The 16,180-nt window shown below is 45.8% G+C and overlaps 1 protein-coding gene and 1 non-coding gene across 2 annotated transcripts in view; both read left to right on the top strand.

The window, feature by feature from the left end:
- The first annotated feature begins 10,952 nt into the window (after positions 1-10,952).
- TRNAG-CCC lies at positions 10,953-11,023 on the top strand. The gene has a single exon. It is a non-coding gene; the product is annotated as a tRNA-Gly (tRNA).
- A 222-nt stretch (positions 11,024-11,245) lies between these two features.
- TIA1 (TIA1 cytotoxic granule associated RNA binding protein) overlaps positions 11,246-16,180 on the top strand; it is a 45,004-nt gene continuing 40,069 nt past the window's right edge. Inside the window, exon 1 of the mRNA XM_040345870.1 lies at positions 11,246-11,470. Within this exon, the coding sequence (XP_040201804.1) occupies positions 11,445-11,470 (26 nt within the window). The 5' untranslated portion in view covers positions 11,246-11,444. The remainder of the gene's footprint in view (positions 11,471-16,180) is intronic.

Genomic DNA, 16,180 nt, shown 5'->3' with positions numbered 1-16,180 from the left:
TATTTTTTGCGCTATAAACAAAAAAAGATCGACAATTTTGAAAAAAAATTCAATATTTTTTACTTGTTGCTATAATAAATAGCCAATTTTTTTTTTTTTTATATATTTTTTTTCTCAGTCTAGGCTGATACGTATTCTTCTACATATTTTTGTTAAAAAAAAAATAGCAATAAGCGTTATAGCGCCTACAAAATAGGGGACAGAATTGTTTTTACTAGTAATGGCGGCGATCTGCGATTAGTAACACAGAGTGCAGGGATCAGGATTAAGTAACACGCAGAGTACAGGGATCAGGATTAAGTAACATGCCGAGTGCAGGGATCAGGATTAAGTAACACGTAGAGTGCAGGGATCAGGATTAAGTAACACGCAAAGTTCAGGGATCAGAATTAAGTAACACGCTGAGTGCAGGGACCAGGATTAAGTAACACGCAGAGTGCAGAGATCAGGATTAAGTAACACACAGAGTGCAGGGATCAGGATTAAGTAACACGCAGAGTGCAGAGATCAGGATTAAGTAACACACAGAGTGCAGGGATCAGGATTAAGTAACACGCAGAGTGCAGGGATCAGGATTAAGTAACACACAGAGTGCAGGGATAGGATTAGGTAACACGCAGAGTGCAGGGATCAGGATTAAGTAACATGTAGAGTGCAGAGATCAGGATTAGGTAACACGCAGAGTGCAGGGATCAGGATTAAGTAACACACAGAGTGCAGGGATAAGGATTAGGTAACACGCAGAGTGCAGGGATCAGGATTAAGTAACACGCAGAGTGCAGGGATCAGGATTAAGTAACACACAGAGTGCAGGGATAAGGATTAAGTAACACGCAGAGTGCAGGGATCAGGATTAAGTAACACGCAGAGTGCAGGGATCAGGATTAAGTAACACACAGAGTGCAGGGATAGGATTAGGTAACACGCAGAGTGCAGGGATCAGGATTAAGTAACATGTAGAGTGCAGAGATCAGGATTAGGTAACACGCAGAGTGCAGGGATCAGGATTAAGTAACACACAGAGTGCAGGGATAAGGATTAGGTAACACGCAGAGTGCAGGGATCAGGATTAAGTAACACGCAGAGTGCAGGGATCAGGATTAAGTAACACACAGAGTGCAGGGATAAGGATTAAGTAACACGCAGAGTGCAGGGATCAGGATTAAGTAACACGCAGAGTGCAGGGATCAGGATTAAGTAACACACAGAGTGCAGGGATAAGGATTAGGTAACACGCAGAGTGCAGGGATCAGGATTAAGTAACACACAGAGTGCAGGGATAAGGATTAGGTAACCTGCAGAGTGCAGGGATCAGGATTAAGTAACATGTAGAGTGCAGAGATCAGGATTAGGTAACACGCAGAGTGCAGGGATCAGGATTAAGTAACACACAGAGTTTAGGGGTCAGGGCTGAGTAATGTACAGAGTTCAGGGGTCAAGACAGGGGCAAGTAACTCACAGATCACATTTGATGTCCCCCCGCATTATCCTCTGCCTTTGGTTTTCCAGTCATCCACAGCATCATCCCCCGGAGTTGGGCAGCGTAGATCGATGTGCACTCCAGCAATCGAATGGCTTGGATTGACACTTGCACAGGGTGACTTATGTTGGAGCCTGCACACTGCAATGTTTACTCTACTATGTTGGGAATAGACCCCTCAAATGGAGAGGAATGGTAACCTTGAGGCCGGGTACTCACGACCAAACATGTATGGTGAAAGCGGTCCGTCGGACCGTTTTCACCATACATGTCTGCCAGAGGGCTTCTGTACGATGGTTGTACACACCATCGTACATAAGTCCGCGCGTAAACAATACGCGGGGCGTGTCCGCGGTGTCGCCGCGTCGATGACGCGGTGTCGCCGTGACAATGACGCGGCGACGTGGGCGGCCCGCCTTTAAAATGCTTCCACGCATGCGTCGAAGTCATTCGACGCATGCGAGGGACGGCGGGCGCCTGGACATGTACGGTAGGTCTGTACTGACGACCGTACATGTCCGAGCGGGCAGAATTCCAGCGGACTGTTTTAAAACAAGTCCAGGAATATTTGTCTGCTGGGAAAAGGCCCGGCGGGCAAATGTTTGCTGGAATTCGGCCCGCTCGCGCCCACACACGACCAAACATGTCTGCTGAAACTGGCCTGCGGGCCAGTTTCAGCAGACATGTTTGCTCGTGAGTATGGGGCCTGAAGTGCATGCAAACGCTAACAATATTTTTTTTCTTATTTGCTCCCATTGTTCTGTACATATTCCATTGAAAGTGTTTTATTATATCTGTTTATCTGTTCAACAAGTGCAAAAAACAAATGGCTGCTCATCCAGCCAGAAATCTTGTAAACTGATAACATTCTGTACTCTCTACTGCTGGACTGTTATGGTTTAGCCTTGTTCCATGTTCTCTCTGTGGACTACAAATCCGCTCCCCTGTTATGGAGAAGAGAGGGAGACATTGGGGTAGATTCAGGTAGGGGCGCGCACTGCTACGGCGACGCAGCATACCGTTTTTACGCTACGCCTCCGTAAATTACTTGAGCTACGCTTCATTCACGAAGCATTTGCTCCGTAATTTGCGGCGGCGTTTCGTAAAAGGGGCCGGCGTAAGCGCGCGTAATTTAAATGATCCCGTAGGGGGCGTGGATCATTTAAATTAGGCACGTTCCCGCGCCAAACGTACTGCGCATGCTCCGTCGGGAAAATTTCCCGACGTGCATTGCGGTAAATGACGTCGCAAGGACGTCATTTGCTTCGACGTGAACGTAAATGGCGTCCAGCGCCATTCACGATCCACTTACGCAAACAACATAAATTACCCCCCTTCCTGACGAGGCCATTTTTTGCCATACGGCACTGCGTCGCTTTAACTGACAAAGTGCAGGTGGGCGAGTGAGCGGGCGGGCAAACGGGCGAGCAGGGTTTTTTTTTTTTCCGCCACCCCCAAAAAATGGAGCACCGGCCGCCATTGTTTGATGTACCAAAGTGCATGTCTCATGGTTTCATGGTTTTCCTAATAAAGATGGAGTCTACTCCTATCTGCATTTCAATGTAGTTTGTTCATGCAACCAATTTATTTGTCCTGGGACTTTAAATGAGGCACAACACATACAACCAATGAATAACTAGTTTCCAACATTGTTGTTTAATAAATTAATAAATAAATTAAATAAAAGAGGATAAAATGGTAACAAGCTGATTTGTAATTAATCCATATTAATGCATTTGATACATAATTAAAGCGGATCTCCACTCTAAAGTGGAGTCCCGCTGATCGGAACCCTCCCCCCCTCCGGTGTCACATTTGACACCTTTCAGGGGGGAGGGGGGTGCAGATACCTGTCTACAGACAGGTATCTGCACCCACTTCCGGCCCTACGATACGGGCAAAAGACGGGTTTTTTCCTCGCTTCCCGTCCGTCCCCCGTTGTATGCTGGGAACACTCGGCTCCCAGCACACAGCGGGAGCCAATCAGCGGGCGCAGCGCGACTCGCGCATGCGCCGTAGGGAACCGGGCAGTGAAGCCGGAGCGCTTCACTTCCTGGTTCCCTCACCGTGGATGGAGGGGGGAGCAGCAGGGTGACGAGCGATCGGCTCGTCCTCTGCTGCGGACGGCGCTGGACTCCAGGACAGGTAAGTGTCCTTATATTAAAAGTCAGCAGCTGCAGTATTTGTAGCTGCTGGCTTTTAATATATTTTTTTAGTGGCACATCCGCTTTAACTACTTGAGCCCCGGGCCATAGTCAAATGACGGCCTCAAGGTGGCTCTAGAAATCCGGGACGCCGTCTTTTGACGTCTTCACGTCCTCCGGCCACTGGGGGGCGCGCGCGCTCGCTCCCGGCGAATCCCCGAGATCCCGATGCCCGCGCCTGGCGGCCGCGATGTCCGCCAGGTACCCACGATCGGCAATGACAGAGCAGGGACGTGGAGCTCTGTGTGTAAACACAGAGCTCCATGTCCTGTCAGGGAGGGGAGACAGATGCTGTGTCCCTTGTACATAGGGACACAGCATCGGTCACCTCCCGCAGTCAGTCCCCCTCCACACACAGTTAGAACACACCCAGGATACACATTTAACCCCTGCCTCGCCCCCTAGTGTTAACCCCTTCCCTGCCAGTCACAGCTGTTCGCTGTATTAATGTGAATGGTCCCAAAAATGTGTCAAAAGTGTCCGCCGCAATATCGCAGTCCTGACAAAATTCGCAGATCGCTGTATTACTATTAAAAAAAAAAATAATAAAAAAAATGTCAGAATTCTATCCCCTATTTTGTAGCCACTATAACTTTTGCGCAAACCAATCACTATACGCTTATTGCAATTTTTTTTTAACCAAAAATATGTAGAATACATATCAGCCTAAACTGAGAAAAAAAAAATATATATTTTTTTTTAAATGGGATATTTATTATAGCAAAAAGTAAAAAATATTGTGTTTTTTTTCAAAATTGTCACTCTTTTTGGTTTATAGCGCAAAAAATAAAAACCGCAGAGGTGATCAAATACCACCAAAAGAAAGCTCTATTTGTGGGAAAAAAAGGACGTCAGTTTTGTTTAGGAGGCACGTCGCACGACCGCGAAAATCTTAATTTAAAGCGACGCAGTGCTGAAAGCTGAAATTTCACCTGGGCAGGATGTGCCCAGTAAGCAAGTGGTTAAATATAATGTTGACCATATAAAATCAAACTGTCAATACATGATTAAACTAAAGTTGCATCCAAAGACTCGGCGCGGTTTGTGGGTCTTTGTTAACGTCTTCAGGAGTAGATGCATTTATGGTATCTATAAAGATAAAACATCAGGTATATTGCATACCTAATGGTATCTCGTAATACATAGAATACTGTTGAACCTCGGATTGCGAGTAACGCGGTTAACAAGTGTTTCACAATACGAGCACTGTATTTTTAAAAATCATAACTTGCTTTGCGATTGCGAGTGTTGCCTGGCAAAACGAGAAGGATTCAGGTCAAAGTGGTGTGCAGTACGGAGGCTCTACGGCGCCCCCACGCCTCTGGCCGCATTCGGTATTGCATGCTATTGAAGTCAATGCAGAACAAATAATTTTAGTTTCCATCCAATGGGGAAACTCGCTTTGATATGTGAGTACTTTGGATTACGAGCATTCCCCTGGAACGGATTATGCTCGTAATCCAAGGTTTCACTGTAATTCCAACCTCAAAAACCACCAGAGGGCTCTAATACTTACAAATCAGCTAATAATAGATAATGTGGTGTGTTGAAAAATACAGTGGGTTTGATTTACTAAAGGAAAATAGACTGTGAACTCTGCAAGGACATTTGCTTTAAAGCTCCAATGAGGAAAAGCTTCACTTTGCAAAGGATACACATTCACATGAAAGGAAAAAAAAAAACGGAATTTTTGCCTGCACATGATTGGTTGGTAGAAGTCAGCAGAGCCTTCACGTACTAAGCTCTGGAGCTAAAGTGGAACTTCAGGCTTCCAATCAAGATTGAATCCTTATGCTGCTAGCATTAGTAAATAGATAGGAAAGTATATCATATTTACTTGTTTTAAAGGGGAGTTCCACCCACAATTTCACTTTTTAAATATAAATACCCCTGTAATACACAAGCTTAATGTATTCTAGTAAAGTTAGTCTGTAAACTAAGGTCCGTTCTGTTAGGTTGTTACAGCATTTAGATAGTTTATAATCTAGAAATAGACCGTGCCCATCTCAAGTGAGGGCATCATGAAGCCAGACTGTATGACTTCCTGGATTTCAGCTTTGCATATCTCGCACATGCTCAGTGCTGCACAAGCAATGTAATAGGTTTCAGTCAGGTTTCAGTCAGGTTTGCAAGGACTACTGGGAAACATGATGCCTATCCCAGAAACCCTTGCAAATAGCCTAGGCTAATAAGGAGGAGGAAGTAATGAAGGATTACAAAATAAAGGTATTTACAAGCAACAAATTAAATAAAAATTGTCCATTCTGAACACTATGAGATTAGGGCATGCAGCACAGACAAACATAAAAAAATGGGTGGAACTCCACTTTAAACTTTTTTTTTTTTTTTTACTCTTCCTCAGTTACTTCCTGGTTTATTGCCTAGGCAAATAATGTCATACATCCCAGGAGTCTTTAGGAGGATGAGAGAGTATGCACACACTATAAACGCACATTATGGTACATGTCATTGGTCAACATGTGTTATAAGGCAGCCGGGCCCATTCATCATGCCAACAAATTTCGTTATTATACTGTATATATATATATTTTTCAAAGTATATGCATTGGGGTGCGCTTTGACATGCTGTGCTGTGCAATGTGTTGGGGTGCCATCAAAGACTCACTCACTGTAAAGCAATCAGTTGTTGATCATTGATGCATGTACAGTAGGGTGACCGGATATCCCCGGTTTCAGGGGACAGTCCCCGGATTGAGGACACTGTCCCCACGCCAAATCTGTCCCCGGATTGGATTTGAACAGGGGCTGGGGCAATTTCAAAGACAGTCAGTGCAGAATAAAAAAAAAAAAATCTGAATTACACCCCCCCCCCCCCCCGCTCCTAATAGGGAAGAAAAAGAGAAAGAGACCGCCGCTCCAGGCAAATGCAATAAGCAATCAATGTCCTCCTCAAAGACCGTGGGTGCTGGCAATGCACAAGGCAAAAAATCAATGAAAAGAATTCATGGACCGCCGCACACCAAAATGAACCTAAAAAGGTAGCCTTTATTGGTGTAAAAAGTATAAAAAGCACTACAAAACACAGCACGGCAAGCAGTGGGGTAAAAAACTGACGCGTTTCGCACAAGCAATCAGTGCTTAGTCTCTTTCTCATTGATTTCCTGCTCCTAATAGCTTAGGGGGGTGTATTTTTTTTCATTATCTGTGCCCCTTCTGGTGATCATGTGCTGTTCGGAGCAGAGGGAATATTTCTTCAGTTTCGGGTGCATGCCCATTCAGCTCCGCTCGCATGTTCTTCTGCCTTGGCTCAAGTCCCGGCCAGTTGCCTGCCTGCTTATCGCCTTACCTTCCCTGGCGGAGTGATCTTCCTCTGCTCCCCATCCAGTAGTAACCGGGGTCCGGAGAGTAAGACTTGACAGGTTGTGAGGCGGGCGGCAATGGGCAGAGAGTCGCTGATTGCCACCATTACTAGTAAACAAAAAAAAATATGTCCCCGGATTTCATTTAAAAAATCTGGTCACCTTAATGTACAGTGTATGTGTGCAGCCTTACAATATGACTGACCTGCCAACACATCACAATGGATAAAAAGAGGCATAACCCCTTTTTTCTTTTTCAATAATTTATTGGATTTTCAAAAATCGTAACAAGCCGTGGTTTGCCCATGCAGGGGCGACATTAAACAGATATATAAGGAAGTAGCGCATGAACGCGTATTGAATAACAAAACAAACCATAACCCCTTTTTTGAAAATGCAGCACACCACAACACACCATGCATGTATTGTGCTCTACTGTACTATACATTGAGCTACCAATCACAATGAAAGGCACTGCGATGCATCACACAGAGAGTGGGTGAGTTGCCATGTGCTGTGGTAAGGTGTGTAGCATTTTAACATGGATCACTGCAATGCACAAGTGTGCCATGGGCCCTAATTGGTATTCTCCCAGCGTATAATACAATGAACACATGGAGTAGTGGAGCATTGTCTGGGTGCAGTTTGGACAGCGATGTTAACACAAAGGAGGATGCTCGGGGGGCACTACCCCCCACCAAATGTGACCCAAACGTGACCCATTAAAGTGAATGGGGCCACACTGCCCAACAACCATGCGCCACGCACAGCTTAAATGCTCTTTGAAAAGTCATCTGATTGAGATGGAGAGACACACAGAGAGAAAGAGAGAGAAAGAGACAATGAGAGAGAGACAGACAGAGAGATGGAGAGACACAGAGAGAAAGAGAGAGAGATGGAGAGACACAGAGAGAAAGAGAGAGAGATGGAGAGACACAGAGAGAAAGAGAGAGAGATGGAGAGACAGAGAGAGAGATGGAGAGACACACATAGATAGAGAGAGACATAGAGAGAGAGAGACACACACACATAGAGAGATGGAGAGACATGAGAGATGAATAGAGACAAGGAGAGAAAGAGATGGAGAGAGAGCGACAGAGAGATGGAGAGAGAGAGAGACAGGGAGATGGAGAAACAAAGAGAGAGACACAGAGAGATGGAGAGACAGAGAGATATATAGAGAGTCATAGAGAGAGATGGAGAGACAGAGAGAGAGAGATGCAGAGGTGGAGAGACACAGATAGACAGAGAGAGATGGAGAGACACGCACATACAGGGAGATAGAGACAGAGATGGAGAGAGAGATGGAGGGAGATGGAGAGACAGAGAGATATTTAGAGAGACAGAGATAGACAGAGAGAGAGGTGGAGAGACACGGAGACAGCTAGATATAGAGAGACAGAGAGAGAGAAATGCAGAGGTGGAGAGACACAGATAGACAGCGAGAGAGAGATGGAGAGACACACACACGGACATAGAGACAGAGATGGAGAGACAGAGAGAGGGAGATGGAGATGGAGAGACAGAGAGATATTTAGAGAGACAGAGAGAGAGGTGGAGAGACACGGAGACAGCTAGAGATAGAGAGACAGAGAGCTGGAGGTAGAGAGATACAGAGAGATAGATAGAGATGGAGAAACTGCGACAGAGAGAGAGAGAAAGATGGTAACAGTTTACCAGTCACTGCAGAGAGACACACAGACAATGAGCCTGTACAGACTGAGCGCCCACAGCCTGGAAATGGAATTAGGATGGCACAGACAAACCTACAAGCCCAGGGAGAGGAGACTGTGCCAGCAATGTGACCAGGGGGTCCCGGAGGATGAGGAACACTTCCTGCTACATTGCCCCAAGTACTCATCAGTGAGGGACACTCACTTCCAGAGACTCTCCGCTCTCATCCCGGACTTCAATTCTACAGAAGAGAAGAGGAAACTCCAATTTCTACTGGGAGAAGAGGAACCAATGGTGAAGATAGCCGCCCAATATGTGACAGCGTGTCACAGACTGAGAGGGACATGAAAAACTGAGGACTTAAAGCGGAGCTCCGCTGAAAAAAAAATATTAAAAGCCAGCAGCTACAAATACTGCAGCTGCTGACTTTTAATATTAGGACACTTACATGTCCTGGAGTCCAGCGCCGTCCGCAGCAGAGGACAAGCGATCGCTCGTCACACTTCTGCCCCCCCCGCGCCATCCGCGGTGAGGGAACCAGGAAGTGAAGCGCTCCGGCTTCACTGCCCGGTTCCCTACGGCGCATGCGCGAGTCCCAGAACACAACGGGGGGACGGGAGGTGACGTCATGCCCGCAGTCTGCCCGAGACTGTGTGGCCGGAAGTGGGTGCAAATACCTGTCTTTAGACAGGTCTCTGCACCCCCCTGAAAGGTGTCAAATGTGACACCGGAGGGGGGGAGGTTTCCGATCAGCAGGAGTTCCACTTTAGGGTGGAGCTCCGCTTTAAAAATCCTTTCACAGACTTATGTCCATTTCCTGTTATATTACCCCCTTCCCCTTTTTCTTATACAAACTCAATTGCTTTGGCAATGCTAACATGTATTTGGTCCTGCTAATAAAGCTTATTTGAATTGAATTGAAATGGAGAGAGAGAGACAGAGAGAGAGATGTAGAGGCAGAGAGGTGGAGAGACACAGAGACAGCGAGAGAGAGAGAGATGGGGAGAGACAGAGAGAGAGATGTAGAGGCAGAGAGGTGGAGAGACACAGAGACAGCGAGAGAGAGAGATGGGGAGAGACAGAGAGAGAGATGTAGAGGCAGAGAGGTGGAGAGACACAGAGACAGCGAGAGAGAGAGATGGAGAGAGACAGAGAGAGATGTAGAGGCAGAGAGGTGGAGAGACACAGAGACAGCGAGAGAGAGAGATGGAGAGAGACAGAGAGAGATGTAGAGGCAGAGAGGTGGAGAGACACAGAGACAGCGAGAGAGAGAGATGGGGAGAGACAGAGAGAGAGATGTAGAGGCAGAGAGGTGGAGAGACACAGAGACAGCGAGAGAGAGAGATGGAGAGAGACAGAGAGAGATGTAGAGGCAGAGAGGTGGAGAGACACAGAGAGAGAGAGAGAGAGAGATGGAGAGAGACAGAGAGAGATGTAGAGGCAGAGAGACACAGAGACAGCGAGAGAGAGAGAGAGAGAGAGAGAGATGGAGAGAGACAGAGAGAGATGTAGAGGCAGAGAGGTGGAGAGACACAGAGACAGCGAGAGAGAGAGAGATGGAGAGACAGAGAGAGAGATAGAGATGGAGAAACTGTGACAGAGAGAGAGAGAGAGAGAGAGAGAGAGAGAGATGGAGATATAGAGAGAGAGAGACAGGGAGATAGAGAGATGGAGATATAGAGAGAGAGAGACAGGGAGATAGAGAGAGAGCGAGACAGGAAGATGGAGAGACAGAGAGAGAGATGGAGAGACAGAGAGAGAGAGATGTAGATGCAGAGAGGTGGAGAGACACAAAAACAGCGAGAGGTGGAAAGACACAGAGACAGCGGAGGAGAGAGAGAGCGCGATGGAGAGACAGAGAGATAGATAGAGATGGAGTGACAGAGAGAGAGAGAAAGATGGAGAGAGATACAGGTAGAGAGACTCACACAGAGAGTAAGAGGGAGGGAGATGGAGAGAGACAGAGAAAAAGAGACAGAGAGATGGAGAGACAGACACACATAGAGAGAGAACTACATGCACTATCACTGAGCTAAGGGCAGAATATATGATTTTCTCTTTTTTTTTTTTTGCAGTAAAGAGATTTTATTTAGATTTACATTCACCAATAGACAAAAGTACAAATAAAAACATCTCCCTCCTGCTTTTTATTCCTGGATGGGAAGTAGCCAGTGTAGAAAATTCACAGACTATATTATTTTCTAAGGAGTGATGTATACATGTGGGCGGAGATATTATGCTCATAAAAAGCTCAGAAGGGGTAGTCCCCCACAGGCGCCGCTGGTGTAGTGGTATCATGCAAGATTCCCATTCTTGCGACCCGGGTTCGATTCCCGGGCGGCGCACATCTTTTTCTTATTACATTTATATTCCTAATTTCTCTTTTTACTCCATTGCATTGAATGTTTTCTTTCTTTACGTCTTTTTTTCTCCATGAACATGACATCCTAATTATTCTCAGGCACTTGCTTTACACATAGCGCATGGTCTATCAATTTCACGAATTTACAAACAGGCATTTGCTGGGGGCAGCCGGTTTCCGGGGTCCTTGCGCCGCGTCTGCGCAGTTGGTCGTGGTGGCCATCTTGTGGTGACGGGCTCGCATTGTTCCAGGCCGGGGAGGTGGGAGCCGGGTTTCAGAGCTATCATCCGAGAAGAAAGAACAACAAAGAGCGGATCTTCTACCGTCACCGGGGCGGCCTGACCTTCATCTACACCGACTCGGTTTCCCGCCGGGTCCCTTAGGACGGAGAGGGGCCCGGAATCATGGAGGACGAGCTGCCCAAGACGCTGTAAGTGTTGGCGGCCCGGCTGTGGTCGGGGGATGGTGTGTGTGGAGGTGATCTCTATAGGTGGCTCCGGCCGGGGGGGATATAAAGGGAAGATTAGTAAGACTGGAGCGGCTGTGCCTGGCAACCAATCAGCATCTAGCTTTAATTTTCAAAGCTTAACTCAGCTAGCAGCTGATTGGCCACTCTGCTGCTCTAGACTTAGTAATTCCCCCCATTGTGTTATATTGGGACATCATTTCATAGGCCTCATCTTCTTCATACCGGCAGACCATGGCCCTGACTGGAGAGCCATCACCGCTAGTGTAAGTAAGGGGCTTTGTGATTGGTCACATTTCTTCACCAGTAATGGGGAGCCCTCCCCTGACTTCCCACATTTAGGGATCATCAGAGAAATACTTTGTGGGTTGAGGGCCAGAAACCAAAAGATCTTACACCGCCTGTTATTATTTATTATTATTTTTTGTCATGCTTAACCACTTGAAGACCAGGCCTTTTCTGACACTTAACATGTAAAACTGTATTTTTATCTTTTTGCTAGAAAATGACTTAGAACCCCCAAACATTTTTAGCAGAGGCTCCAGAGAATGAAATGGCGGGTGTTGCAATTTTTATGTGTTCACATGGTTTTTGCTTAGTGTGTGTGTTTTTTTTTATGCACATGTTGGGGAAAACAGTTTAACCACTTGCTTACTGGGCACATAAACCCCCTTCGTGCCCAGGCGAAATTTCAGCTTCCGGCACTGCGTCGCTTTAACTGACATTTGCGCGGTCGTGCGGCGTGGCTCCCAAACAAAATTGACGTCCTTTTTACCTCACAAATAGAGCTTTCTTTTGGTGGTATTTGATCACCTCTGCGATTTTTATTTTTTGCGCTATAAACAAAAAAAGAGCGACAATTTAAAAAAAAAATATATATTTTTTAATTGTTGCTATAATAAATATCCCAATTTTTTTTAAACGTTTTTTTCTCAGTTAAGGCCGATACGTATTTTTGTAAAAAAAAATCGCAATAAGCGACTGGTTTGCGCAAAAGTTATAGCGCCTACAAAATGGGGAACGGAATTATGATTTATTTTTTTTACTAGTAATGGCGGCGATCTGCGATTTTTATTGAGACTGCGATATTGCGCCGGACGTATCGGACACTTTTGACACAAATTTGGGACCATTCACATTTATACAGCGATCAGTGCTATAAAAATGCACTAATTACTGTATAAATGTGACTGGCAGTGAAGGGGTTAACACTAGGGGGTGAGGAAGGGGTTAAATGTGTATCCTGGGTGTGTTCTAACTGTGTGGGGGGAGGGGGGGTGACTGGGGGAGGTGACCGATGCTGTGTCCCTATGTACAAGAGACACAGCATCGGTCTCCTCTCTCCCTGACAGGACGTGGAGCTCTGTGTTTACACACAGAGCTCCACCTCCCTGCTGTGTTACCGACGGTCGCGTGTACCCGGCGGACATCGCGGCCGCCAGGTCCACGCATCGGCTCTTGGGCGATGCGCCGGGACAGTGGTTACCCGCTGCGCGCCCTCCAGTGGCGCGCGCGGGTAATGCACATAAAAGGACGTCTAAAGACGTCCACTCGGCACTTGAGAGCCGCGCTGTGGACGTCTTTTGTCTATAGCGCGGATCTCAAGTGGTTAACCACTAAAGCCCCGGAAGAATTTACCCCCTAATCAGAGCACTTTTTGCGATTCGGGACTGTGTAGCTTTAACTGACAATTGCGCGGTCGTGCGTCGTGGCTCCCAAACAAAATTGACGCCCTTTTTTTCCCCACAAATAGAGCTTTCTTTTGGTGGTATTTGATCGCCTCTGCATTTTTTTTTTTTTTGCGCTATAAACAAAAATAGAGCGACAATTTTGAAAAAAAAAATCAATTTTTTGCTTTTTGCTATAATAAATATCCTCAATCTATAAAAAAAATGTTTTCCACAGTTTAGACCGATACGTATTCTACATATTTTTGGTAAAAAAATCGCAATAAGTGTATATTGATTGGTTTGCGCAAAAGTTATAGGGGATAGATTTATTGCATTATTTTTTTCTTTACTAGTAATGGCGGCGATCTGCGTTTTTTTTTTTTTTTTTTTTTTTTTTTTTTTATCAGGACCGTGACATTGCGGCGGACATATCGGACACTTTTGACACATTTTTGGGACCATTCACATTTATTCTGCGACTAGTGCTATAAAACTGCACTGATTACTGAATAAATGTGACTGACGGGGAAGGGGTTAACACTAGCGGGCGCTGAAGAGTTAAATATGTTCCCTAGTGAGTGATTCTAACTATAGGGGACTCACAAGGGGAGGAAACCGATGTGTGTTTCTCTGTACTGGGAAAACACCGGTCTCCTCACCTCTGACAGGACATGGATCTGTGTGTTTACACCCACAGATCCACGGTCCTGCTGTGATTGAGGGCAATCGCAGGTGCCCAGGGGACATTGCAGCCGCGAGGCACGCGCACCGGATCCCGAGCCATGCCGCGCGCGCCCCATAGACGGCCGGGAAGCCCAGGACATCGTATGACGTCCACCCAGGATGGGAGATCCCATCTGTGGACGTCATTTGAAAATGGGCGGGTAGGGAAGTGGTTAATGAATTTGAATACATAAAAACATGATATAATACCCTATTGTTTTACGTCAAGTAAACAGATACCAAACATGTCATGCTTTAAAATTGCGCATGCTCGTGGAATGTGGACAAACGACGTCACCATAGGTGATGCTTTAAAGGCCTTTACATGTTACCAGTTTAGAGCTAGGGTCAGTTCACACCACATGCAGCCAGCCCAGTACCTTTTTTTTCTTTTTTTCTCTGTATTAACTGCTTGCCAACCAGCCGCTGCAGTTATACGGCGGCAGGTCGGCTCTGCTGGGAGAGATCACGTAGATCTAGGTCATCTTGCCGTTCAGCCAATAAGGGCGCGCGCCCCCCTGCCCCTGATGCCGACAAGCATGCCCGGCGGGCACCCGCGATCGCACGTTACAGAGCGAGAACCAGGAGCTGTGTGTCTAAACACACAGCTCCCGGTCCTGTCAGGGGAGAAATGACTTATCGTCTGTTAATACAATGTATGAACAGCGATCTGTCATTTCCCCTAGTCAGTCCCACCCCCCCTTCAGTTAGAACACACAGAGGGAACATACTTAACCCCTTCCTCGCTCCCTATGAAAAATAAAAAATAAAAAATTGTGGGACTTTTTTATGAGGCCAACTAGATGTACCTCTATCCCCGATATCTTTGAGAAAGGAAACTAAGTTTGGGACTTTAGATGAAGCGTGCAGCCACAGAAAATAACGTAGCATTAAACTATAATAATGTCTGATGATGGGGCCATCAGTAGTGTCATATAATACAATGCATAAACGTCATAACCATCGTAATAAGGTAATAAAACCATTTATTCCATAACATGGTACATAATAAAGAACAGAATAGCATGATGACACAAAGATGGCCTGCTGGCCTAGAGCCACAATCATAACATAAAAACCACATCAGACGTTATTTTCTGTGGCTGCACGCTTCATCTAAAGTCCCAAACTTAGTTTCCTTCCTCGTTACCTAGTGTTAACCCCTTCCCTGCCAGTGGCATTTTTACAGTAATCAATGCTTTTTTATAGCACTGATCGCTATAAAAATGCCAATGGTCACAAAAATGTGTCAAAAGTGTATGACGTGTCCGCCATAATGTCGCAGTACTGATAAAAATAGCTGACCGCGGCCATTACTAGTAAAAAAAAAATATTAATAAAAATGCCATAAAACTACCCCCTATTTTCTAAACGCTATAACTTTTGCGCAAGCCAAACGCTTATTGCGTTTATTTTTTACGTAAAATATGTAGATGAATACGTATCGGCCTAAACTGAGGAAAAAAATGTTTTTTTTATATATTTTTGGGGGATATTTATTACAGCAAAAAGTGAAAAATATTCATTTTTTTCAAAATTGTCGTTCTATTTTAGTTTATAGCGCAAAAACTAAAAACCGCAGAGGTGGGGGGAAAAAAAGGACGCCAATTTTGTTTGCGCAATTGTCAGTTAAAGCGACACAGTGCTGAATCGCAAAAAGGGGCCCGGTCATTGACCAGCAATATGGTGCGGGGCTTAAGTGGTTAAAAACACATAGATAGTAGGGTGTATGGTTTTCATGGGCCTAGTGCACACCAGTGAAGACAGTTTCAGCGCATTCTATTTCCAGAAAAAATAAAGATCATGCTGCGTTTTTCTGCAGTAAAATGCACCGAAACACGGCTAACGAACCAAAAAATGCACTGGAACGCACATGTCTTTATTTAGGCCTGGTGCACACTAGTGCGATGCTGTGCAGATCACATGCAATGTCGGTGCAATGCGACTTCAGCCATACAAAGTGTCTGAAATCACATTTGCACTGAAATGGTGCAGGACCCTTTTTTGGTTTGCACTGGAATCGGATTGCATGGGTGTTCACACTTATGCGATTCCTGCACCATTTCACAGTTCGCACTGCAAACCGGTCTGGGGGTGTCGTCCAACTTTACATTGACACCCCCAGCAGATCTTAGTGTGAACTACTGCGCGATTCAAGAACCCGCACTGAATTTGCAAGGTTCTCACATTGTGCCATTGTGAACCAAGCCTTAAGATTAAGAAAAAAGGGGAGAGGCACGCACTGGAATAGCGTCAATAATGCGCATGCAGAAAAGCATCG

This window comes from Rana temporaria, chromosome 3 (genome assembly GCF_905171775.1).
Source record: "Rana temporaria chromosome 3, aRanTem1.1, whole genome shotgun sequence".
NCBI lineage: Eukaryota > Metazoa > Chordata > Amphibia > Anura > Ranidae > Rana > Rana temporaria.
This window is presented reverse-complemented; position numbering and strand designations above follow the sequence as displayed.